General features: G+C 36.2%; 1 protein-coding gene across 3 annotated transcripts in view; it reads right to left on the reverse strand.

The window, feature by feature from the left end:
- Positions 1-3,649: 3,649 nt before the first annotated feature.
- Positions 3,650-26,995, reverse strand: part of SLC4A4 (solute carrier family 4 member 4) — a 299,158-nt gene continuing 275,812 nt past the window's right edge. For 2 of the 3 annotated variants that reach the window (XM_019799962.2, XM_019799961.2), the window contains exons 21-26: positions 19,856-19,924; positions 17,112-17,285; positions 14,764-14,925; positions 11,329-11,425; positions 8,691-8,770; positions 3,650-8,014 (exon numbers count right to left, since the gene is read on the reverse strand). In XM_019799962.2, the coding sequence (XP_019655521.1) occupies positions 8,727-8,770; positions 11,329-11,425; positions 14,764-14,925; positions 17,112-17,285; positions 19,856-19,924 (546 nt within the window). In that variant the 3' untranslated portion in view covers positions 3,650-8,014; positions 8,691-8,726. The remainder of the gene's footprint in view (positions 8,015-8,690; positions 8,771-11,328; positions 11,426-14,763; positions 14,926-17,111; positions 17,286-19,855; positions 19,925-26,995) is intronic. The other variant, XM_019799963.2, reaches the window with a different exon arrangement.

Genomic DNA, 26,995 nt, shown 5'->3' on the forward strand with positions numbered 1-26,995 from the left:
TATCTTCCAACTATTCTGTAATTTGTTGAAAAAAATTTGGAATGGTACTTTAAATTTCCAAGTGTTCTCGTTTATCCTTTGTTCTCTTTTAAATTATCCTGTTCAAATTTTGTATAGGTAGTGTTTTTTCAACAGTATAAAGCAAATTACAATGATTTTTTTAAAGTTCTCTTCCAGGTTTTGAAATATTTGTTTTCATGGGATTAATCTTTTCTATTAATCTTTGTCTTTCTCAGTAAAGCTTGAAGGATTTCTTCACATGTTTTGTGACTCTTACTGTCCATATGTATCTCCACATTTTAGAATGAGAAAAAAAATATTTGACAGAGAACTTTTTGCTTATGGGTGAGTCTTGGTGACTCTCAGGCCTTGCCTCAGTGTACAGAAAGGTAATTATTCATCAATGTCAGATGATGAGGTTTTTTAGTTTTTTTTTTTTTTAAAGATGTGTTCCCACTTTTTCCAAAGGCAATTTGTTCAATTATCTTAAGAGAAGAACTCTTTTTTTTTTAATCTAAGGACAAGAGCTGGGCATTATGCTGATTGACAAGCAGAGGTAGGAGAGGAGGTGCTATATATATATATACACATCCTGTTAATAACCATTCTCAGCTAGCCCCACCTCCCATTCCCATCCCTGACCCTACCTGCAATGTCTGAGTCTGAGACTTACTGAGATTCTCTTGGCCAACCATGGCGTTAGCGGCATCCTCCTCTGCACATGTTCTAAGCTGCACTTCCTGCAATCTGCTTCATCAGCCAAACATGCATTTGCCTTTCATCATTAGAATCTGTGGGTGTCTCTAGTCCACTTGTGCCACCTTCCATAATTTTTTTATTCCTTTACAATCATTTTAATGGAGTCTTGAAAAGGAGAAATCTTGGTTCACCAATTTGTGCAGAAGTCAGTTTTACATTAAAAAAAAAAAGATCCTGGAGGCAGAATAAGGAGTATATATTTTCAATAGGCAAGACATATAAAATTTAATCACTTCAATATAAAATCAATACATTTGTCTTTAAGACTTGTTGTGGTGTCCTTGCCCCTTGCCTNCCCTTCCCCCTTCCCCTTTTTTAAAAGCCCTTTTTTTTTTTTTTTTTTTTTTTTTTTTTTAAGCTGGGTACGGAGCCTACTTGGGAAAAAAAAAGTCCAACACCAGGCTTGAACTCACAACTCCAATATCAAGACCTGAGCTGAGACCAAGAGGTGGACCCTTAACTGACTGAGCCACCTAGGGACCCTCTAAATAGCCTGATTCTTAAATTCTTAAGTATATTTTATAGTCTTAAAAGTATCTTCTCTCTTCCTACCAGGATGAAGCTATTAATTTTTGCTAACTCAGTTTCCTATCAGTAATTTTCTCTGTTATTTCTCATGTCCTGTGTTCTGAGAAGACCACAGATGACCAAGCTTAACACATTCAAGCATTTTGAATAAAATAAGTGTAACTAGATTCTGCAGGAGGATTTGAGTTCTTCCAAAACTATGGTGTTGAAGCTGTGGTGCCTAGACCTTGAGACACCTAGTTGGTAGTTCAGAGGCCCCTGCCCTTTATTTCCCTGTTCTCAGGTAGGTCAGGCAGGTGAAGTAAGTAGCATAATGGAGAGCTGCTGGAGTGCCTTTTTTCATAACATACTAAATACAATTTGATCCCAGTTTCTGACTCAGTTATTATTATACGTGACAATATTTAGAATTCTCTCTGGGTACATTGAAGAATTAATCAAATTCTCCATATTGTCAGTTCAGAGCGTGGCTTCTGCTGCTTCATCCAGCTCAGGGATAAAATCCAAACCCCATTTTCGTCACCACTACCACTATCAGAGCTATTGCCTCTATATTAAATTTCCTGATTGAAAGATTGTTATAGTTAATGTCTCTGTCTCATTTTTTTCAATGTATTTTTAACTGCTACCAATGGTTCTTTCTCATCCTTTCCATTTGCTCTCCACCCCCTGCAACCAACCAACACTCTCTGACTATAACTTGGGGCTGAACTTAAGTTTCCTGGAGAATTGTAAATATTGCATGGAAGCCTGAATAGGCCCAGCAGGAAGAAGTATGTGTCATGTTCTTCCGAGGAGTACCATTCCAAGATTTTATTCATTTGCATAATTATTTTTTAATAAGTGCTTATGTTTAGCAGTTTTTAAAAAGATTTATTTATTTTGGACAGAGAGGGAAAAAGAGAGAGCATTAGTGGGGGGAGAGACAGAGAGAGGAGAAAGAATCTCAAGCAGACTCCACACTGAGCACAGAGCCCAACATGGTGCTCAATCCCAGGACCCCAAGATCATGACCTGAGCCGAAACCAAGAGTTGGACACTTCACTGACCATGCCACCCAGGCATCCCTTAGCAGTTTTTTTTTTTTTGCTTTGAGAATTGACTATCTACATCATCCCGGATTTAAGAAAATGGTATTTTATATTTCACTAACGTTATAAAAGAAGAATAACAACACTTTTTCAATGAAACCATTCCATTGCTTTTTTAAAAAAATTTATTTAAATTCTAGTTAGTTAACATACAGTGTAACATTGGTTTCAGGAGTAGAATTCAGTGATTTATCACTTACATACAATACCCAGTGCTCATCACAAGTGTTCTTCTTACTACGCATCACCCATCTAGCTCATCCCTAACCCACCTTCCTCCATCATCCCTCAGTTTGCTCTCTATCATTAAGAGTCTCTTATGGTTTGTTTCCCTCTCTCTCTTTTTTCTCCCCTCCCATGTTTCATCTGTTTCTTAAATTCCACATGAGTGAAATCATAAGGCATTTGTCTTTCTCTATTTCACTTAGCATAATACTCTAGCTCCATCCACGTCATTGCAAATGGCAAGATTTCATTCTTTTTGATGGCTGGGTAATATGTCATTATATATACACACACCACATCTTCTTTATCCATTCATTTTTTTTTTAAGTTAAATCTTAGTTAACATACATAATATTGGTTTCTGGAGTGAAGATCAGTGGTTCGTCGCTTACCCAGTGCTCCTCACAAGTGTCCTCCTTAAATACCCATCACTCATCTAGCCCACCTCCTACCCACCTTCCTCCATCAATCCTCCGCTTGTTCTACACCATTAAGAATTTCTTATGGCTTGTTTCCCTCTCTCCTTTTTTCCTTTTCCCTCTTTCCACTTGTTCATCTGTTTTCTTTCTTAAATTCCACATGTGAGTGAGGTCATATGGTATTTGTCTTCCTCTGACTGACTTATTTCATTTAGCATAATACTCTCTAGCTCCATCCATGTCATTGCGAATGGCAAGATCTCATTTTTTGATGGCTGAGTAATATTCCATCGTGTAGATATACCACCTCTGCTTTATCCATTCATTAGTTGATCTTCCCATTGCTCCATTGCTCTTAGTTGGACTTTTTTTTTTTTTTTGCTTTGAACCCTTGCATGATTTTACTTCATTAATACTCGAATAGATAATTCTTCCAATCTCTTATTTTACATAATTTGGACACTTATTTTATTCTCCTACCTCAAGTTTTAAAAAGCCACCTGAGGTCAGAGACTCTAACTTACTCAAATCTTTGTATTCTCTGTAACACCCAATGAATAAAATAACAGGCACTTAATAATTATTTGAAGAGTTGAACAGAAGCACTTGACACTCATAAATGCATAAAGTTACTTTATTTTAAGTATACATTTAATTTTGAAAAATATAAATGCTAAAATATCTCATCTTCTTCATCTCTTAATTCCATAAAAGTCACAATAGAAAGCTTCATAAAACTGTAAAATACTATGTTATAGGAATTTTAGGTTTTATATTGGAAAAAATCATTAGTAATATATTGAAATGTTTTCTGTTCTTTATCATTTTGTTCCACCATGTTGATCTACTTCATTTAAAATAAAAAGATGCATCATTTCTCCAAAGTTAATAAAGACTTAAGAGAATAAAAATAAGAATATCTGAAAGTGCGTATTGATTCTGAAAAGTAAGGTGTACAGATATGTACCAGCCATGAAAATGGCTAAAAAGAGGCAACTATTCACTCTTTTCACATTGTAGGACTGGGACAAAGTTAACTTCTGGCTCTAAAAGTTTCACTGGATGACTTTAGCCCTGAGTTGCAATTATCTGCCTGGGAAACAGAATTCAGGATTTTTGTATGTACCCATAGAGCACAGAGAAATGAGCTAAGAAATAGGTCATATCCAAATTTCTGGTCAAAACACAACTTGACTTGTTAGCATATGTCATACAACTTTTTTTATTTCAGGCTGCAATGAAGCTCAATGAAATCATCATCTGAAAACTCCCAAGGCCCTTCAGACAGTCAAGTGCTATAAAATATCATCTGATTGTATTCAGCCACTTGGTGCCACTGGGGTTTTTGCTCATGCTGTGAAGAGTGGATGTGAAATATCATGGAATAAATAAGAAAATCTCAAGTTCCTGCACCAAAATCATTAAGTGGCATGAAAAGAATTGAAGAAAGCTTTGTCCCATCCCTGAACAATGTCAACCTCTGTAATACAACTCAAATGGTTTCGTTTTGTTTTTAAAGGATAGTCAGCAGTCAATACATTTCAAGTACTTTTAACACAGTTAAAAAAAAAAAAGAACCAAAAACTCGGAAGACAATCGTTCTCTGTATTAAACAGCAATATATAGCTGATAAAAGATTAACTCTGTGTGTGTTGGTGCATGTGCATAACATATACACAAACTGAATTACTGAGAGCAGATAATCACTTCTCCCCACCCCCATTTTTTGAGGTGGGGGTTGATCAGAGAGGGTTTTGTTTTTTGTTTTTGTACATCTTGAAGCCTCTATCTCCCACCCCCACTCCACTGCTTGACTGGAAGAAGAGGCAGGAACACTACTGCCGGTGGCACAGAAAATAGTTCAGATTCCAAGTCACTGTCTCACACAGTAGAAAAGAGTGATCTTTATCAAGGAAAACAGTGTCTCCAAGAGATTTTTCTTTCAAATGCAAAACCAGAGGCCTTTACGCTCCTTTGATAAGGTCAACTCTTGGCCCAGTGATCTCTTCAACAGTAAGTTTGTACAATCACAGGACTTCTGCTTGACATCTTCTGAGTATATCCTTAGTCTTGTACTCCTAACAACTTGAATATTTCATGTCTCTGTATCCACATCAGGGAAAGATACTTGGTAAAAAAAAAATTCTCCATTGACTGTATTCTGTGTGTCCAGTTTACATAGAAACAAAACCATCCCAAAATCTGATTAGTTCTCAGAAAATGAGTCAATTCAGTTAAAATACGGGTGATTTGGTAGCTCTGTATGGACTGCAGGTTCTATTTGCTTGTTTGGTAACTACTCTTGTTCCTTTGAAAGTAATGATTTTTTAAAAGCTTCCCTAGGTTCCAAAATATTGAAAGGGTTTGATATTAACTGTGACTTTTAGCAAACGGAAGGTAGTGTTCTGCATTCATATCATGGGTTTCCATCTTTGGTCACAGAATATGGATCATAAGTGGAGGTGCCGATAGCCTTTAGATCTACTCAAAGGCTGAAATATTGAGTTAAGTTGCTCCAGGAGTTCTTTGAAAGAGATGGAGAGAGGCACAAATCCTCAAATACTTGATTCATGATCAGAAAAATAAAGAATTACATCCAGGGCCTTTATAAAAGTGAACAAAAGTGTCTTTAATTTAACAAGATCATAGGTTAGGCTAAACTTACTATGCGTGGCTCTTAGACATTTTATTCATGCTTCCCTTAGTAAAGAAAAAGGAAAAGCTTCTTATAGTTTTATATTAGAGTAATGACGAAAACTAGATAATAGAATCATTTTAAGGATAGCTTTAAATACAAATGTGATGCCAGAACTTGGCATGTAAGGTTTTAACAATAGCATGCAATTTGCTGCTTCCATTTTAATGAAAATATTGCAGGTCACTTATGACTAATTTGTATAAAATTTAAAGTTTTAAGATTATCAGATACTATAAAAGTAACAGCTAATTCAGGGTAATAGAATTTTTATAATCAAAATTTTAAGAGGGCAGAATTATAATTTAATTAATATAAGAATGAATGGGAGTCACTATGTGCATATTATGAAACCAAAATACACGGTTTCATCTTGCTTCTGGTACTCCTCCAACAACCTATTTTAGTTATATATATTGAGTTTAGATAGATCACAAATATGGTTATATGAATCCAAAATTATGAATTCAATATTTAAAATGTTATTTTTAATGCAGATTCACAATACATAATGCAGTCTATTAAAAATATCACACTTCAATTACATGCTAAATTTGGTTAATAAAGGCCTAATTTTCAATATGGTACTATGAAATACATGTACACACATACATATATATATTCTAAATGTCCCAATCATAAGGAATAATTGCCTTTCCATCCTAAAAACATGTGTGAGCATTGTTAAAATGTATGTGTGTATGTATATATATGTGTGTGTGTGTGTATACACACACACACACACACCTCTGCAGATCTAGCTGCATTCCCATAAACACTGTATAGATAAGTAAATTGTCTATTAATATTCCTATGGACTTTGTATTGTAAATATGGGCTCTTGGATCAATGACGGAATCTGGCAATAAAATATATTTACCCTCATTTGCATAATAGTAAGTCTCTTAGACCTCTGATGGATTTTTCATATGTGGTTTTGGGTTTTATGAAAACTGACACAAAGGGCTAAATAACTTTGCCCATTGCCTACCTTCACTCTGTCTCTTTCCAACTTCGCACATATGTGCACCAGCCACACACAGAGTACATACACAAACACACAAATATTTCAAAATGAAAACAATGTCTAACAATACTGCATAGGACATCGACACGGTAATACAATTAGCATCTATGCCCGGATATCACTATTATCAAAACATCAGTTATTCCCATTTCATAGGAGCTTCTCCCTTCTCCCCCAATCTCTTCATAGAACAGTAAGTTTCTTTTAAAGAACGGGAAAAATGGATGCTTAGAAACATGGTGTTTTTAATCTGATCTAGCCCTCTGGCTTACCTTACAGATTATGTATTTGTGTGTGTGTATGTGTATGTAAAAATCACATTATATACAATACAATTTTTACAGAAAGCCTGGCAGCTACAAATAAGAGGTAGAACTACTCAAAACTATGTTTCCTGCTGCAGGAAAAAATTCATTTTCTTTACAGTAATTAAAAAAAAGTTTAAAAAATTGACAAAAAATAAGTTGCAGGTTAGGCCCCATAATTTAAACAACAAAATCTACGAAGAAAATATTCTTCAATGTACTCAACAGATAAGTTCATTAAAGGGTTAAAAAAAGTTGCATAGGAAAAAGGGATATTCCAGCACTTGCTACAATGATGGCAATAGTTTCTCTACAGGGAGTAAAGTACCTTTAGTTTTTCTTCTTTTGATAACTCTAAGATTAGGGCTTACAAGCAAGAGCAAGTTAGCATAGCAGCACTTTTTTCCAGTCCTGGAGAGCTCTATAAAGCAAGGAGGGACTCTGCCTGGAGGTCAGGGTTTCTTCTACCAGACAGACACACAAGCCAGTAAGCCACATCTCCAAAGCTAAAGTTGTAAGTTCCTTCAATATTTTAATCAAAGGTGTGACAAAATCCTTAATACTTTTGTCCTCTGCTTAATAAAAGAAAAGGACAGGGTCTGTGCATCTCTTGAGTGACAAAGGAATTTGGTTGTCAGAGGACACATCTGAAAATATGAAAAGGGGATTCTTCAGATGTTTTTAAGGAACGGTGCACTACTGTCTTGATTTTACCTATGCAAGAGAGAAGCAGAGTGAGTGCTGTATCATTTGGCCAATGACCAAAAACTGAAACAAACAAAAATTAAAAAATAAACAACTAGACAAAACCCAAGAACATTAACAACAAAAACCGTCCGTTTTAAGAAAGACAAACAGGTTACAATGTAGTTTCTGTTCCCTTGCTCCTCCAGAAATAATCATTGTCTTCAGGCTCAAGTTCTATCCTAATTCGAGGCACAACTTTTACTGGAGTTCTAGGAGGACTAGAGAAAAAAGAGAAAAAAGAAGAGAAAAATAGTAAATAAATCAGATTCCCTTTATCACCTGTTAAATGTATGTGCATTGTGCAGAAGCTGAACGTGTCCTCTGTTCTCTTTAAATACTTATCTACTCTCTCTGTATTAAAAACAAACATTTTTAAACGGGATGAAGGTACAAGAGAGTCAAGAGATTCAAGTAGAAAACACAAAAAACACAAAAATCAAGAAGGAGGACTGCCAGGTGTTGATACTGTCAGAAATCAAAGGAGAAATAGACCTACATGAAGAAAATGTTCTGAGATTTTGCTTTTTGGAAAATCAAGGAGGATCTGAAATGTCTAGAGCTGTGTTAAGATTAGGGAAGAAAACTACTGGACAGCTGCCAGAAAACTGCAGTTATCCCTTAAATCAGGGATGATATGGAAACGATAAAAGCAAACGCTGATCCTGGGCTTTACCTTAACGATACTGAATATTGCCATTACTTCTAAGTATAGTAGGTCTCTTAGAGTATTTTCTACATAAAACCTGGAGCAAGGTTTGGGGATTGGGTAATTGATTCAAGATAGGTTGTAGATAGGAAGGAAAACAAGGTGTTCTGCCAATAATCCACCATGGACTACATTTCTGTGGGGCAATCATCCCACAGAACAACATAAAACACGGAGTTGTCCTTTACCTTGGCATACCGAGTGACTGAAGGAAAGGAATTTTATCAGCATGATGTGTGGCGTTCAAGGAATGTTGGTGATCTTTCTCCTGGAAAAGAAAAATTTCTTTAAATCATGAACAATACATAAAAATGTATAAAATTAGAGTAAAAATAAAAATCTTCGTAAAAATTGATGCATTATAATGGGAAAGAGAGGCAAATTTAGACAATTTTTTAAGAAGATTTTATTTATTAATTGGAGAGAGAAAGAGAGAGAGTATGCATGAGCAGGGGGAAGAGCAGAGGGAGAGAGACAAGCAGACACCACGCTGAGCGCGGAGCTGGGCTTGATTCATGACCCTGAAATCATGACCTGAGCTGAAATCAAGAGTCAGATGCTCAACCACCTGAGCCATCCAGGCGTCCCTAGACAATTTCAAGAGACATCGTATTGAGCTAAGAAACTAAAGTTATGTGACCAAGTTAAAAATCTGTTAGTTTCATTTCCCCTAGGTATTCTGGGATGGACCACTGTTGTTTTCTTCCATGAAGCGGCAGGAGGCCAATCAATTTTAGAGCATCTGCTTCATGTCTTAAGTCTTGCCCTTGGATTTCCTTTCATCTTCAGCATCCACAGTTTTGTCCTGCTGTTATTCATGGGGGAGAAAAAAATTGTGAGGAACTTAATTACCCTGCACCTCTACCATCAATTTTGTTCTTTCATGGATTATAAAAGATTAATATGACATTAGAAAAGATTTCAGTTAGAATGATCAAAGATATTTTGTTTAAGGAAATTTCTAATATCATATAAATTTTCCATGTATCTTTCTAATGGGTTTTTGAGAGCATGAATAAAAACCAGCACTAAATAATCGATTTGCCATAAACTCTTTCCACATGCCTCAAATTCTAGCTGGTGGTACTTTTTTTTTATTTTTTATTTTTGAAGCAGCATTTAAACTGTACTTAGAAAGGCTACACCCGGTCAGGATGCCAACAGAAGACATATGTTCCGTGTCCCTTTCACAGTTTCATTTCGCTATTAATGCTCTAGCATTAATAAAATGAAAAATGAAGCCAGGATATGGTTTGAGGAGCTTGAATTCAGAAAAGAAATATTGAATAAATCCTGCTGATGGGACTAAAAAGAAATTAGCCTCAGTTACAAGTGATAGGTTACAGACTGGACACCAAAGCTGGGACTGCTCTCTAAACCCACTGTGGCAGCCAGCCTCCAAGATGACCCCCAATGTTTCCTGCACTTCCTGGTATTCATGTCCTTGTGTAATCCCTCCCCATTTTGTACCAGGGTTGGTCTGTGTGGGACCAACAGAACATGGCAGAAGTGATGGCATGTCACTTCTGAGATTCAGTTATAAAAAGACTGCAGTTTCTGTCTTGGTTTCTCTCTCTGTTCTCACTGGCACTGGGGAAAACTATATTATGGGCAGCCCCACAGAGGCGCCCACAGGCCAAGGAACTGAAACTTCCTGCCAACTGCCTTCCATGTGAGCTTAGAAGCAGAACTCAGTTCCTGTTGTCTTCAAGCTTGGCCCCAGCTAAAAGCTCGTCTGCAATCTCACGGAGACCCAGACAGAGCCACCTAAATCCTCTACTCCTACATTCCTGAATGTCAGGAATTATATAAGAGAACACATGTTTGTTGGTTTGAGCTGTTAAATTTGTTCCACAGCAACGGACAACTAATATACCTATTTTTCATAAATAGTCGTTCATTTCAAACTTTTCTCAGTAACCTCTTACTGAAGCTGAAGTGGCACTGTCAAACAGAAATAAAAGTGTCTCAACTGTCTTTCTTCCCCATAACAGATTAGAAGACTTTGAAGTGCATCTGGATCTAAAAGAAGATATTTTCTTCAAATGAGAGCCCAAAGTGAAAGTACTTTGGAAGCAATTGCTACTTGTTATTGGAAAAGCTTGAGATATTCACTTATGTTACTATACAGGTTTTCCCCTTCTTCAAGTGGCCTGTTACCTCAATTACAGAAGAAAAGATGATACGTCAGAAACCATTACACCTTAGCCATCAAACTATTACCCCAAAAGACCAGTCCAGTTAAAAAGGTGTTTTTGAAATAGCAGAAAAGGAATAAGGAAATTAGGAAGAAACCGCATATACCTTATCAGTAATACCTAAAAAGTTGTATTAATATTTTATGATTGCTAATTTAATTGAAAATAGCAATTATTCCAAATGCTTGGTATGAACAATTGATTCACTGATCATTTAGAGACTCATGATGCAATTTCTCTCTTGAGCTCATTTGGTCATTGGCTAAAGCCTAAGGAAGACAAACAGTAAGACAGGGATGTAGTACTATAAGCTGCAATTCTAAATACAAGTAGAAAAAATGAAAAATCAATTAAAAACATGGTTATGAGTTTAGCAATTGAAAGAAACTGGTGATAACTTGGATCAGAGAAAAGACTACCAAACAAAAACTTAAAAGGTAGTGGATAAAAGGAAGAAGAGTGAAGCTCAAGGAATGGAAAAATGAAGTTTTATAGTAATCAAGTGTAACTCTTCACAAAGAAAAACAGAAAATGGAGGGAAAGGTAATGTAAATGATAATGCTAAAGGTTTTTCTCTGCAAGTGCAAATCATATTCGAGCAGACACGCAAGAGGTTAGTTCTACTCACTGTCGGAAGGTTTGCTATCACTTAGGAAAGGTTGCTGTTCCATGATGTCCATTGGAATTTTAATACTTGGAACTTTTTCTGAGTATGGGCAGTCAGACTGTGAAAGAAATTTATAACAGTTTTTAGTAAGTTTTTACTATACAGCCCTCCCTACCTCCCAGTATTGATCAAACATATCATATTAGCATTTACATTGTCTAAGGAGAAAAGACTTTGATATAATCATTTTTACTTGCTAACTTTTCAAATTCTACACAATTTTTCTCACATTTGTTTTCCTCTCACCTGAGTTAATGGGATAAAGTTAATTAAAACTAGGACCGCACCAAAGAGAGATCACTACAAATTAAAACAATTGTAAAGCTTTCCATAAGCTGGATTCCCAGTCAGCAAATATTTATGAGTTTGTTGTCGGGTAAAGTAAATAATCTCGACCTGTAAGATTAAATTTAGGAAACTCCCTCAATTAGAGCATGGTCTAGAAATTCTTGTTTCGTTTATACTTTCTGAGTCCACGTCCAAGAATTTCCTTCCAAGACAGGTAGAAGACTAACAGTCACTATCAGGGAGCCCTCGATGGACAGTGGAAAATAAACCTCTCCCTCCTACTCTAATAATCCATCAAAACTATTTTAGAGTTAAAGGTTCATTTCAATTTGTTTATACCAATGATATTTGAAAGCTTAGCAAAACGTGAGAAAATAAACATCAAAAGGAAGGTACCTATGATTGTCAGGTAAGCAGAGAGGAATCATAATCAGAATAAAATGATAAAATCAGGCAGCTATTCACGGGGCAATTTGAAAAAACATATCACCAAAGCCAAAACTATAACAGATTTTCACAGGATTATCACCTTCCTTTTTTTAAGAATTCACTATATTGAATACAAGCCCCTATGTTTGGACCAAAAAAGTCAAATCCATCCCTTAACTGTAAGTACCAAGGAGATGGCCTTTAGCAGAGAGATGGGGNGGAGGGGGGGGGGGGGGAAGAACCAGAAGTCAAAGAAAATAAAGAAAAAATAAACCTTAACATACAGACTACTATATACATTGAATATTACTTTAAGGTGAGTCTAAAGAGGGTAATAAGCCACAATATAATTATAAAGGATGAAGATATTGCACTTAAATAGACCGAAAGAAAGAAAGAAAGAAAGAAAGAAAGAAAGAAAGAAAGAAAGAAAGAAAGAAATGAAGATGCCATATGCATGTACCTTTACGAGAATTTCAAGAAGGACAACTTTTAATCACAGTATTTCAAACGTTTGCCCAAATAATAGCATTTATAGATGAACAGGTTCGAAGCCAACCCTTAATCATAGCCTACCAGCCAGATCCAAAAAGGACTGAGTGGCTCAAAATATTGGCAAGCCATAATTTTCAATACTTCTGCTCATAAAAATTCTGTAGCCACCATGCACCTGTGTGGCTCTCTTTATCCATGGACACCAGCACCCCTGATTACCAGGAGAACACTAGGAGAGCCCCAAATAATGAGTTCAACACAGAGAACTTATTACACATAGGTACTCTAAATTGTCCTCGTGAGTTCACTAAGACAAATACCATAAGCTTGTTTTTTGGTGGGGCTGGAGGAAGAAGAGAAAGAGGAAAAGAAAAAAGTATCACACATTATCTTCAAGAAATCTGTTGGAAATACAGAGCTAGAAATGGTAAATATCATTAATAAAATAGAATTTTTTAAATAAAATATGATTTATTGAAAGCTGAAACAAACAATTAGAAGAACTTCTCAGGAGCTCATTTGATCCAACTTTTGACACCAGAGAACACAAATTTAAAACATCTCAAAAGTTGGTATTTTATTATTTTTTTCTTAAAAACTATTAGAGATGAGGATTCTATAATATTAGTTCATATATTAGTAACATGTAACAAATTTTAAGTTTGGTGTCCATGTAACAAACTCGCATACTTGTTTTGAAAATTCAAAAGTATCACTTTAATTATGTCAGTATTTCAGGCATTCCTTTTTTCTTTTTTGTTTTGAGTGGTCTAGAAATTAACTTCAAATTTTGATTTCTATTCAGTGTGTAAACATATCATTCTTTTTAACACTGCACCCTAATCTGCACTGCAATTTAAACACAATCTCTTTTTCCGTCATCACTGGAAACAGAAAATCTATACACCTGTTCTCACTGAAGATGGATGATGACAGTCACAAAAGCTCCCTCTGATCTTTTTCTCTTTAGCTAAATGTGCCTCATATATTTGGCTTTTTTTTTTTATTGGATCAATTTATCTGGAATCCAATTTTGTCTGTTGCCTTCCTTCACTGTACTATTTCTAACTTCTCCACAAAGAATACAATCAGACAGCCTGGCCAGCTGGAAATAACCAGACAGGCCTGGATTGGAGTTTTGGCTTTGCCACTATGGCTGCGTACAGTTACAAAAATGACTTAACATTTCTCAGTCTAAATTTTCTCCTGTAAAATCGGAACAAAAACATGTACTATAAACAGCTGTTATGGCAAGTAAGGACAAGTATGCATGATCAATCAAAATGATCAAGTACAGCGTAGACATCAAAACTTAACTCTACTCCCACTTTAGAACTGTATACGAGGGATGCAATTAGAATGGGGATACTGCACTGTATAAAATCCAGAACAAATTTTCATGCAGAAAATGTCATTTTGGCAGTTTCAAAAGGCCACTGTGATAAATTACGTGGGTGTGCTTGTGTGTGTGTGTGTGGGTGTTAAATAATCCCAGCTGTTCTCCTAGTACTGATTACAGACCCCTACTGGAGCACCTGTGAAATGGTCTCCTCAAGAAAAAAAAAAAAAGGGCAATAATCTTATTTCTCAACTTAATCACCCAATTGCAGGAGTATCATCTGGACTACAAAACTGCCTACTACAATTATGTAAAAAGACCCCAAGCTCCAATTCCCTTCCCTTTTCATTGAAGGGTTACAGAGAGATCGTCTTAAATCATGTCAAAGTTCAATGTGAGGATAAGTACAATAGAAGACAACTTTGGTTGAGAGCCTACTCAAATGGATACATAGATCATAGTTGGTGAGGTCATTAAGTATTTGTCCACATCAGGCTCGAAATTACATAAAACTGAGTTATTAGCTCATATTTAAATCCTGGATTATCAATAGCAAACCACATACATTTTATAGCATTATGAAGCAAATTTCCTTTTTATCTATGAGATGGGAGACTGGAGTTCTTTAGATGTGGTGGGCTTTTTTTGGGAAGTCATTTTATTGTTATTAGTATATTAATAGCTATAGAAAGACTTCAGAAAATATAAAAAAACTAAGGAAAGGAAATAAAGGGCAAAGGAAAGTGAAGACTGAAGCCATATATCTCACATAAAGGATTATATATATATATTTTTTTCACATTTATTTCTTTAGCTTTGCTTTGGAATTTTGGAAAGTTCCTTACATCATCATTGTCACTGTCCAGACTTCCTTTCTTCTTTTTCTTTTTCTTCTCATCTTCCTTCTTCTTCTTGTCCTTTTCTGGAATGACATCATCGAGGAAGCTGAGGTCATGTTGGGAGAAGAGGTAGTCCATGCCTTTTCTGACAGCTACAAGTGCCAAGATCTGAAAGGATAAATACAGAAAGTATGAAAGAAACTACAACAGATGAAGTCATGGTGAGCATTGATACTACCCTATCAAAGGCAGTAGAAACCCGCATTGCATAAGGCTAGAATATGAGAGAAGTCATCTTGCTTATATGGATTTATATTAACTGGACCATAAACATTTTCTTTATGGGGAAAGTTAGGTCATAAAAGTCTTAAGTAAAACTTACTTTCTTCACCGAAATGTACGATCACATTCACTTAGAATGTCAACACAAAAGGATTATTTTTAAAACCATTTTTTCCATGTCAAATTTTTAATAAAATGACTGAAAGTTTAAAGGGAAAAGCAGCCTGCCTATGATTTCTAATTATTCAAAACTAAAACATTACACAGGTTTTTGAAAATCAAGAAAATCTGTACAACGTACAGTTCACTACAACATCTTCGAAGTGCTGATAATGAGGCAGTACTTGAGTACGCTCAGACCATTTAATATCTATGTGGCAACCTCAATCACTACTATGACCAGAACACTTACAGTGTGTCAGAGGCTGTGCTAAACTCTTAGGCAGGATTTTCTCATTTATTCCCACCACAAACTCAAAAAGTAGATATTATGATTTCCATCTTACAACTGAGGAAACAGGCTTAGAGATATAAGTATGTCATCCAAGAACACAAAGCCAGGTAAGGAAAAAATACAAAGGGCCCCAGCCGTCTGCCTCTAAAATCAGTTTTCTTAAAATATATATCTTTGATTCTATGAGTTGTCCTTGAACAGAAACTTCTAAAGGTACATGAAAGATGTCTTTGCTCAAGAGTAAAATTAGTATGCACTAGGATATGAAAGTCATGACACTGTCTCAGATTAAACAGTTGTGTTTATCCATATCATGGTCTCTATATGTCGGTTTCTTCATCTCCTAGGGAAATTAACAACATCTGCCCAACTGATATTATTACATTATTGTTTTGTGATCAAATAAAAGCTCTAGAAAGATAAAAAAATACTTTATAAAGGGAATGCATTTTTATTACTATCTAGCACAAGCAGTAAGTGATTTACTGGACATATTCCAAATTTACCCGGGTCTAACCTTGTTTTTCCTGTCTTTAGCAAAACTAATAGGTAGACTATGTGAATAGGCAAATGGGAGCCATTTCTCACACTCTTTAGAAAATAATGTGTTTCCCAGTAAATTAATAGAGTTTAAGGAGAAAAAAAGGGGATATAAGGGACCATCATGGAAAAAAATATATGACTCTACAAATATCACTAGTATTTTATAGCATTTTTTTCCCTGCTTCCTTGGAGAAAAAAAAATTACAAAAAAACAAATACAAATAAGATAAAATAATAACTCTGGCTGAGAGTAAGATGATTTTTATTAAAAAATACAATATGTCTGTGTAAGAGAATTCTGTTTTCAAAGCTGTGGGAGAGGCAGATCAGACCTGAGTCTGGCTTGGTGATTTGTTTCAAGTATATGCATGTGTATTTTCTTGCAAGAAATGGAAAATTATGGTAAAGTACAAAATTCAATGATAAAGCCAAATGCAGATCTAGCATTTCCTTTTCTCCTTCTTTCACTTGTAATTCCAAGTGCAATGTTAAGTTATTTTACCTTGCTTCCCATCATATCATGGCAAGGATTGAGAGCCCAGACTTATCCTTAAACTTAGCAAGAACTTCAAAAAATTCACTCTTCACTCCATTTCTTCTAATTCACTGGGACCTTCAGAAGTTGCCAAACTTGTTTTATTATTTGGACTGTAATGTGCTGTACTTTGTTATTTAGATTGATTGTATTGTACAATATTTTAAAAATAACTAATGTGCACTGGTGTCTACTATATGTCAGGCATTGTGCTATATATTTCATATTTATCATTGTTGCTCAGAATGACAATTCTAAAGCCATGCTCATTTTACTGACAAGTTCATGGCAGCTCATGGAGGTTTCCTGACCAGCAGAAACCAGGGTTGGTATCTGAACTCGGCTGAGTTTGCCACTAAAGTCCAGTGTAGATGACCACGGACATAGGAACCTTAAATTACAACTGATCAAATCAAAATTATGTGGCCAAAGCTGGAAAAAATGAGAACCACAAAGAAAAGACATATGTATCTCCTATATGACAATCACAAATGACACTGCTATGACTTCATGGGGAGGTTCAATTAAAGGAATCCCTACCATGACGGGAAAAATGATAGCAGCCACGGTTGACTTGAGGATCCAGAGCAGGGCTAGACACAGCACCTGTAGGAACGTGAACAGGTGCACCCTGCGCAGGGGGACATGGCGCAGGTAGATAAAGTCTGGCTGGTGTTTCAGGGGCATCAGCAGCAGCTTCAGACGATCCATGAACTGGGGAGGAAAGGAGACGAGAGTACAACTGTATTACTCCAAGAGCTGGTACACAAAGTCATTTCCACAATGCCTAACTAACGACTCATGATTTGTATATTCTATAATTTAGGCAAGCAGTGTCCTTTTCAGAGGACCTTGGTCAGGGAACACAGAAATTTAGTCCAGCACAGTAAGACATAATAGGAGTCTTCCAATATTGCTACTTTGCAGGAACGTTATGCAAATGTTGGAGACAAAGTGGCCATCAAAGAATAAAGTCACAAAGCCAGATATAAATTCTAGATGCTCATCTCTTACTTCCTATTTTTACTATCTGAGTCTCCAGAGAGAGAATCTTATGACCATTTTCGTAATGAAGGAAGACATCTAACTTGTGTATCTTACTCTGCCTCAGTCACTTTACCTGAAAGAAGAGAAGGGGTTACTATGCATCTTAGACATTTCAGGGATGTTTCAAAGATACAAAGGGAGTTTCCAACTTGAAAATGGGAATGCACTGGTATTGTCATAAATTCCGCATTATTTATCTATGGCATAACTTAACTAATAACATTCAGCAATTCATTACCATTTCTTTTCAAAGAAAAGCCATATGAGGATGATAGTGAGCTTCAGAGTGTCATTCGAATCTAGTAGAGGCTATCAGTGTTGCAGAAACAGGTCCTACACTGACCGCTGAGCACCTCTGTGCCAGATACTGTGCCTCAGATTAACTGCTGAGTTTCCACAGATGCGAGTGAGAAGGATGATTTTTAGGTACCTACCAGAGGATCTCTCAAATGAAAGATACTCAGTAAAGAACTTTGAATTGAATTATTATGTAATAAGACTCTGACATAACATCTCTGCTTGCTTTCTAGAGGAAAGGGAGAAGTGTGCAAATAAACTAGACTAACACAGAGAAGCTTCTCAGAAGCTATTTCCTATGTAACAAAGTTTCTTTTTCTGTCTAGGCCTATTTTTGACTGGAGGGGGCCTTGCTGTTTATAAAGACTGGGTTACAAAATTTCTTGCTAAATCAAATCTTGCCAAAAACTCTAAAAGAGGGAGAGTCAGGAGAAAAGGCAAGAGGGACAACAGCACTGCAGAATTTAAGAAATCCACTGGCTGTGCCTTTAGCAAAGGATTTTTTCCCCATCACTGTAAAACTGTTGATTTTTTGCCTTGTTTAATTTAATAAACACGTACTAAGCTCTAACCATCGGTTTAACACCTAGAACACACAAAAATCAAACTTCTGATCTAGACTGACCTATTAAGGTAAGAAAAAAAAAGAACTATTAGTTTGGGAACCATATTAGTTTCATTTTTTTCCATTTAGGGGAAAAAAGAATATTTACAAAGCCAGGTAAAAATAAAGTATTTTTTATATATTTGTACTTGCCCAAAGTTTCATAGGCACGAATAAACCCCCATTCACTTTCATCTAGTCCAATCTATGAAGCACCATCTTGTATTTTGTGACAAATACCCCAACGGTGAAGAACTCTACCCAGAGGGGACCTAAACAAGGGAAAAATAAAACAGCCTTTTCTGCTTTTGGGGGTCTGGCCACCTGCCCAGCTCTATCTGACTCTAAAACCAAATTAATCTAAATTCAATAAATGAAAGCAAGGACTATTATGAAGGGGTTTAAATAAATTCTTATGATGTTCACAGAACATGCAGTCTTTTCCCATTAAAACATTAGTAAGTGCTAAATAAGGCTACAATTAACAAGGTGCCAGAAAGCAGAAGTACTTCCAGTCTCCTGGTGCCAATTAAATTAAACCTCAGTTGAAAGACAAAGTCCCTTACAAAGTTTTCCCTAATGATTTTTTTTTAAAGGGGGCCAGTTTTACCCAAATTGTGAATAGCTGAAGTTTTGGACAAAAGTAGCAATAAACCACATTGACTTTATTCTTTTATTGGTGCAAAACTTTTGATCATTGATCTCAGCCATGTGAAAAGCAAATCAAATAGCAGCCTGTTCTTAGTATAGTTTAAAGGCAGATGGACAAACAGTATCTTGAGAAGCACACCAAAAGGGTTCAATTTCCTTCTTGAGATGAAGGAAGGAAGGAAAGAAGGAAGGAGGGAAGGGAGGAGGGAGGAAGATGGATCACCGCTCTCTCACTTCCCTACTTAAATGGCCTTTAACAGCTTATTTCAAAATGTGTGTCTATGGTAACATTTGTTAGCACAAATTAATTTTGTTAAGTAAGTCAGAGAATAAGGAGGTGTATGGCAGAGAAAGTAGAAAACGCATTTTATCTATCATCTATCTATCTATCTATCTAACATATACTGCTATATTCTTTTCAGTGTACAGTATAATGATTCAACAGTTCTATACACTATTCAGCGCTCATCATGGTGAGTACACTCTTAATCCCCTTTCTGGATTTCACCCATCCCCCCACCTACCTCCCCTCTGGCAACCACCAGTTTGTTTTCTGTAAATACATACATTTTTAAAACTCAGCAGTTAATATGTAGCACTTTTCGTCAAAGATCTGTTACTGGACTACTCTTACTACTAGAAAAAAAAAAACACAGCTATACCTAGATTGCTATGGAAAACTTACCTGCACACCATTAAGGGATGCTACCCCCATATATAGGAACACACCATAGAGCACAGGCATGGGAATAAACTATAAAGAAAAAAAATGGAGAAAGGTTAAAAAAAAAACAATAATAAAAACAGTAATGAAGAAGGATAGTTTAAATAAAAGCCAAATCTGAAACTAAAAGATAGGACATAATATAGTGACCTCTAATTAGTGTGCTTTACTCATCATTGATAAACTTCTAAACTCTAAAAGTAAGTGGAGGGAGACTTTCAACTTTCATTTGATACCCATTGGCATTTTTTTTTAACAATGAGCAATGCATGACCTCAAAAATAATTTTTTTAATGGGAAAAAAAAATTTGTTTCCCATTCCCCTTAAAAGGAATGATTATGTAAACCAGATGTGTGCATAAACTGTGAGGTAGAAAGAGGTAGACAGTTGCTTCACTCCTGAGACCAAGCTCCTTTCCAAGTCTGTTGATTTTTTCCTTACTAATTTTTGCCAAATGATCTATCAGCTTGGTGTGTAAATGCTTCTTTCAATTAAGCAAACATCAAACGGCTGTCCCCTTTCTTCCTCTCAGGAATATTAAGAGGACTAACTAATGAGAACACTGCTTGAAAGGAGCATCGAGCATACGGAAGCAATTAATTACACACATGTAGTAATACACATCTTTAAAAAAGTGAATTAATACATTTTCATGCATTAATTAGCAAGAGTCTTTTACAGTAATACAAAGTGTTTTAACACTGGGAAGTTCCAATGCCATGTTCCTTAAGTTTTATCTATTCCTAGACCTTTGAAATGTCCTTAGTACTGTAGAAACTAAGCAACTCAAGGTTGATTCTGTTTCTGGGAAGTCTTCTATTTGAACAACAAAAGGTTCTCAAGCTTGCATTTTGAAAAGAAGTTCAAGTAATTTCAGTTTTCAAAAACCACAATCAATTAAGTTCAATCTTACCAGATCTACATAAAGGAGACTTTGTAGGCAGGAAACAGTATGACTTCAGAGTAATTTTTAAAGAACTATGACATGTATTAAATGAAACACAATTTTTCTCAGTCTCCCCTTGGAATGACCTAAAATGGTCTGTATCTGAGACCCTTTGGCCACTACTGGAAAAGTAGTAAATTCAAAATATGTCATGACTATCTCCAATTGTTATTGGCTAGCTATTGGAATGGTTAAATTTATATGTAATACATATACTTATTTACATAAAACATCATATGCGCCTTCTAGAAAAAACTAGTTATTGTAACATAGCTAATTTGATCTTGAGTTCAGAAAAAAATAAATGACATTGACTGCTGAGAGGAACAGTATGAGTGTTGGGGAAGCCATGTGTGCTGTAATACCCCACAGTCACCACAAAGAGGTGAGCACATCACATTCAAGCCACTTGAGTTCGGACACGTGCCTTTATTCTTTATTTCCTTTAGAATGTACATATTTCCATTCCCCTGTACAAACTGACCAAAAAATAATTAACAAAGAAACCATTTCGCAGCTTTCACTCATTTTCAAATTTTTAGAAATATCTTTTGCAGGCAAGGGCACTCCCTTTTTCTTTAATATATGACGATTTCTTTCATATATTCATTTCATTTGTAATTCCTTGGGAAGGAAAGAAAGGTGGAGGGGGGAAAGAGGAGTATAGTTCTCTTACAGTTGGGCATGTAGTTAGAAATTCTGCAGTAGTTACTTTTTAATCTGAGTAAAGTGTTTTTTTCTGGCTTGAAAGAAAGTAATCACAAAGGTGATACTAAGCCCTATCTCCACCCCTCCCCTAAGTTTAGCTAAATATTTTCTCTAACGTAGTTCTAGCACCAGAGTGAAGGAAAGTTCTACCATAGTGCTGAGGTCTGTTCTCTCTGAATTTATGCCAGATTTCACCAAATCTACCACAAAATAAAATCAGATGGTACCATTAACTCAGAATGGGGTACAGGTAGGAAAATAGCTTTATAGGTGGTGATATTTAAAAATATATATATTCTTTGGTGAAAAGGAGAGAGCACATATAAGGAAGTCTATTGATTCAAATTCTGGGTCAACTTCACTGTGATACAAACATCTTAAGAAATGCACCATTTTCTTTAAAATAGTGCAGCGTGTCTCACTAAAAATCTTTCAGTTTGGAAATCTTAATGAAATGTGACAGAATTACTGGGATAGAGGACATTTTTTTATTGGATTTGGTTCGTGAGTCATATCAAAGGTCAATACTTAAAAATTCATCACAATAGAATCATTCATCACAAAAGAAATTCCCCAAAGGAAGAAAAAGAAGAATGTTTTAAAAAGATGTGATCCCATTTTTAAGTTAAACTAGCATATTATACATTGCAGCAGCAGGTAGGCATTTTTATAAAACAAGACAGGAGAAATTAAAACACAAAAAACACAAGGTATACTAGGTTCATAGGCACTTCGAGAATTGCCAAATGATAAAATTATGCAAATAAAATTATATAATTAAACAGAGTCAGAAAACCAAAAAGCACAATTATAAATAAATATTATAATGCTTTTAATAAACACTAAAAATGAAAAAGTTAAATGCTTGATCCTACAACCAGATAGAAAAATAAAACTGAAGTCAATGAAGACTTAGCATAGTCCGATTATATCACCAAATTTTTCAAATTCTGGTGAATGTAGTTCCACTCTTTTTTACTTAGCCCTCCCTTTGATTTTCTGATAGTATTAGAATATTCCCATAAGAAAAAAATGTGAAAGGGTAAATTTAATAAGAAAGGTAGATGGTAGTTGTCCACAGTGCAGAATTCAGTACAGGAGTGAGGCCTCCCGGCAGAATGATAGTCATTGTGTGTATGCATGTGTGTATAAAACTCAGAATGAGGTACTGATTAAGAGCATGGAAGCACAGAAGTTAGACCTGGGTTCCAATTCTGACTCTACCTGTGGTGGAAGTCAGAGAGAACTGTCAACCTGTATCCTCAGTATTCTCATCTATGTAGCGGTTATGATAAAGATTACATAATGTATAAGATCTAGTTCAGGGACTGGCCCATAATACTCAAGAAACGATAAACGTGGCACTGATGTCATTATTAGCATCAGGACCTTCACCGGCAAGTCGAGAAACCTGCAACCACCCAGCACAGCTCCCTTAGGTCCCTCTGGGTTGGGGGTGGCAGGTGGGGTGGCAGGGGTACACGCCAGAAAGATGGCTGCAAAGGTCAGACTCGCAACCTCGCTTTTCTATAAGCCCTACAACATTGTCTTTTCAACTGTAACAACTGTCTTCAGGAACATGTTATTAAAATAAAAGCCTAATGCCCTTATGCCTTAAAAATCTGGGACCATAAGGAAGCTGCCGGCTTGCAATCCGGCCCCTCGTCATTGATGAAACCATGGAGTGACTTACGATGAAGAGTTTGTGAAACTGCCACATTTCTCTCTATGTAAGAGAACTGGAACTTGGATCAAAGAAGCTGGGGAAGATCATCTCATGGGAAATGAAAGTAAAGGAGTTCTTTGAGGGCAATACTGTTTTATTTCAAAAGGCAATAAACCATGATGGTTATGAGATCAGGCTTTTGGAGCTAGAACTGCCTGAGTTCAAATCTTGGCTCAACCATTCAAGAACTTTGTGACTTGGCAAGTTATTTATATATATATATATATATTTTATCTGTAAGATGGATGCAATTATCCATATGTTTTTCATAGGTTTTATTGGAGAACGAAATAAAAACAATCTGTGCAGAGCTCTTGGTCCAGTGCCAAGCTCCCAATAATTGGGAGCCGCTATTACCACCATCATCCTCCTTCTCACTACCTTCTCTCTTCGTTTCCCCGATACCGAGCAGAGCGTGCAGCACATGGTAGGAGCTCGACAAATGCCTGCCAGATACAAATTAGATGCTAGTCTCATTTTAGAACCCTAAACAAATCTGAAAGACAAATTTTGGCTACACCTTACATTAAAGAAGAACTAATTCAAGCAAAGGCAATAGAAGTAGCAGTGAACTTTACTTGATCTTTATTTCTTTAAGCTTGCCAAAAGAATTGAAAAAGTAAGCTCTAGGGATGGTCTTTCATCTTTTTGCTGCTCTGTGGGCTGCCCTAGTCTCCCCATACTGAACACGAGCTTAACAGGCAGTGTTTCAGCTCCAGACACACACATCTAAACTGTTTAAGCAGCCTGGGAAGCCAGCTCTTCCTGCTTCCCCACAGTTCTGTACTGAATCAGTGGTGGGATTTGAGACATGTGTGAGTACAGCTGGCCCAGGTCACGGGGTATCCTCATGAACTTAAAGCTAATACACTATGATTCCTTACATTTTTTCCATGTAAAAAGACAGACTTCGGCAAAGAGATCAAAACAGAGGTCACAAACTTCCTGTTCAAAGTAAGCCTGCATAAGGAGGCCCAGGGAACAACTACCCACCCTGCTTAATGCAGGGAGAAAATTACTCACGCATCCTCTGAGGCCACCGAACCTGTGGGATACAGGGAGTTGGGGAGGGAAGGTGTTGAGGCATGTCGTTTTAAAAAGTGAAAGGCACATATTTCTCTTGATCTCATTCATTTGATCTGCCTTTCAAAGGCAGACTCTTAAGTAAAACCATTCTCTAAAGTTGTCACCTGTTCCTTTAAAATAGTCAAATGGTGGAGGAAAAAGGTTCCCTCCTCCCAAGGAACTCCTGATACCTCTTTCTGTGTGAATTCTGAGGTTAATTGTTAATCCTGACTCCTACTTAGTCATTACTTAGGTTTTAGTTAAACTGTGCCCTCAACATCTGCTTCTTCCTATATTGACTTTTCACATGAGCCACCAAGAATTCTGTGGTGAATGCTTATAAGCTACCCAATTTCAATGGTAAGAAGGGCACATGATCTGAAATGAGCTGATATGATTCCTGAAGTAATAAACAGTTCTACTCACCGAAGTCTGGAATCACAATTGTCAACGCTGGACTTACTTTATTCTTGTTGTTTTAAAATCTAGGTTTCCCACAATATGTTGGAAGCCATAGTAACAAAACAATTTCATTTCCCACATTTTGGGCATAAGCCTTGCCCAATAAAAATATTTGCTGGACTACCTTTTTCATGGATTCTTACAAAGACTCTTTGCATTAACTCAAAGTTGCCAGCTGGAAATGGCCATAATTATGAACATTAGCAGCTGAACAAGGGCGAGCTTAAGGAAGGTCAAAAGGAAAAACAAGCTCAAACTCACTGATCCCTTACATCTCTCTCTTTTCTCTGTATTCTAATCTGTTCCTGCAGATACTAAGGTGCTTTGCATGTCAGGGCAAAAAGAATCATTGTAAAATAAAGAACAAAAGGGCTTTCAGCTTTAATTCCTCTGCAGCCACATTTGGGTGCAGGGTTAAAAAATAGTTAGGAAGAGGCGTTGTTGAAAATGTGAGTCTTGCATCTTTTCCTAAAAATAGCAATTTATACAGTATCTGTTCTCTGTGTCCCTTTGGGATCATACGTGATTACTCAGCTGACAGATTCTCTGAGATTAAAGCCAATTTGCTGTAACCAAAAAAAAAAAAAAAAAAAAAGAGCTTTTAAACACATCTGAATTTTTTGAGTTAGGATTTTATACTGTATTAATGAAAAGGCATAATATAAAAATAAAAGAAAAAAATGGGTGGGGACTGATGGGCTAATAGGCTCATTTGAACTGATGGAAAGGTTTCTATTTATCCCGTCCTAGTTGCTAAGCCCTGAGAGACCCCATAAAAAAAAAAAAACAAAAAAAACAAAACTCTGCAGTTGTGTCATGTGAGCCCACCCTTAGGGAACCCAGGGGCAAATTTATTCCTATAGATCCTCCCACAACATGAGGTCATAATTGCCTGCAATGACCTTTCTAAAAATGGATGTGTGCAGATGAGGTTCTTTGGTCTATGTGGTAGAAAGCTGTCATTAGACTTTCTCACCAGTTGATGTGCTGGTGTCTATGGGGCAACAAAGGAACATAAAGACTTTTGGTAGTGGATTTGATGCTGTGAAACTCACAACTTCAAACCTACCCCACAAATTGCTTTGCACTGGCAAAAGGGATCATAGATTTCCCTCTGTCCCTGCAAAACGTTAGGACCTGTACTCTCTTGAGGTTCTTTGTATGTGACCAGAAACAACTTTTGAGGTTATTCTAAATTTTACTTTCCCATGTGTTACGTGAAATATATATTCCTTCATGATTCCAGGCAGAAATTCATTAAGCCAGTTAACTGACATTGTGGAAACCAGGAACAAGAGATGAATATTTCAGTCTTTCAACTGTTTACCAAGCATTCTGTGCATAACGTATGTGTTAATCTAAATACCCTGAGGGCAAAACCAGTCTTAGCTATAGGCTAAGAAATTATAGTTCCACTTTCCTCAAATTCATCTGAATGGCAACCGACTTATAAATGTGCCAACTTGAGAGAAACAGAGGTCTTTTGCCTTTCCCTCTCTATACTTCCTTACTGTTTGAATTCTTTATAAGAATGTACTGCTCCATCACTTGCATAGTTAAATAAGTATCTGAAAAATCTGAAAAATGAAAGTCGTTTAAAAATAAACAGACATTTTCAGAGACAAATTTGAAAGGATATTAACAGTGGCTGTTTATGGCTGTTTATAGCTTCTAGGTCTATAGGTAATTTTCATGCTTTGTACTGTGGTGCAAAGCATCAGATACAAATTATCAATAATTGGCCAGTATTGTTCATATAATAGAAGAACAGAATAAAATGCTTGTGTCACAAAAAAAGAAATGGAAGCTTCATGACAGCCAAACCTGTTCTTTTAACCCTATCTCATCTTCGAAATAGGTTTTCCCATACGGTTCCCATTCATCTATTTTGGCAGATTGTCACCCCATCGATCAAACCTATATATTTGACTCCTAATTTTCTAAATAATCTAGCATGTCATTTTTTTGTCTTCAGTTCATTTCTAAAGTTTTCCAGTCATAAATCGGTAATTTTACTCTATTCTTCTGTGGACATTAGGCCTTCTGATTCAAAGAAAAGAGAAACACAGTCAGCAATAATTAAGAATAGAAGAAAAGTTACAAAGTGATCATTCGCGTTATCCAGGAGTCTAGTGTGTGCATGTGTATGGGGGGAGTGGAAGCAGGATTGAGGGACAAGTAATTGGAAAGTAG

Source organism: Ailuropoda melanoleuca, chromosome 11 (assembly GCF_002007445.2).
Source record: "Ailuropoda melanoleuca isolate Jingjing chromosome 11, ASM200744v2, whole genome shotgun sequence".
Lineage (NCBI taxonomy): Eukaryota > Metazoa > Chordata > Mammalia > Carnivora > Ursidae > Ailuropoda > Ailuropoda melanoleuca.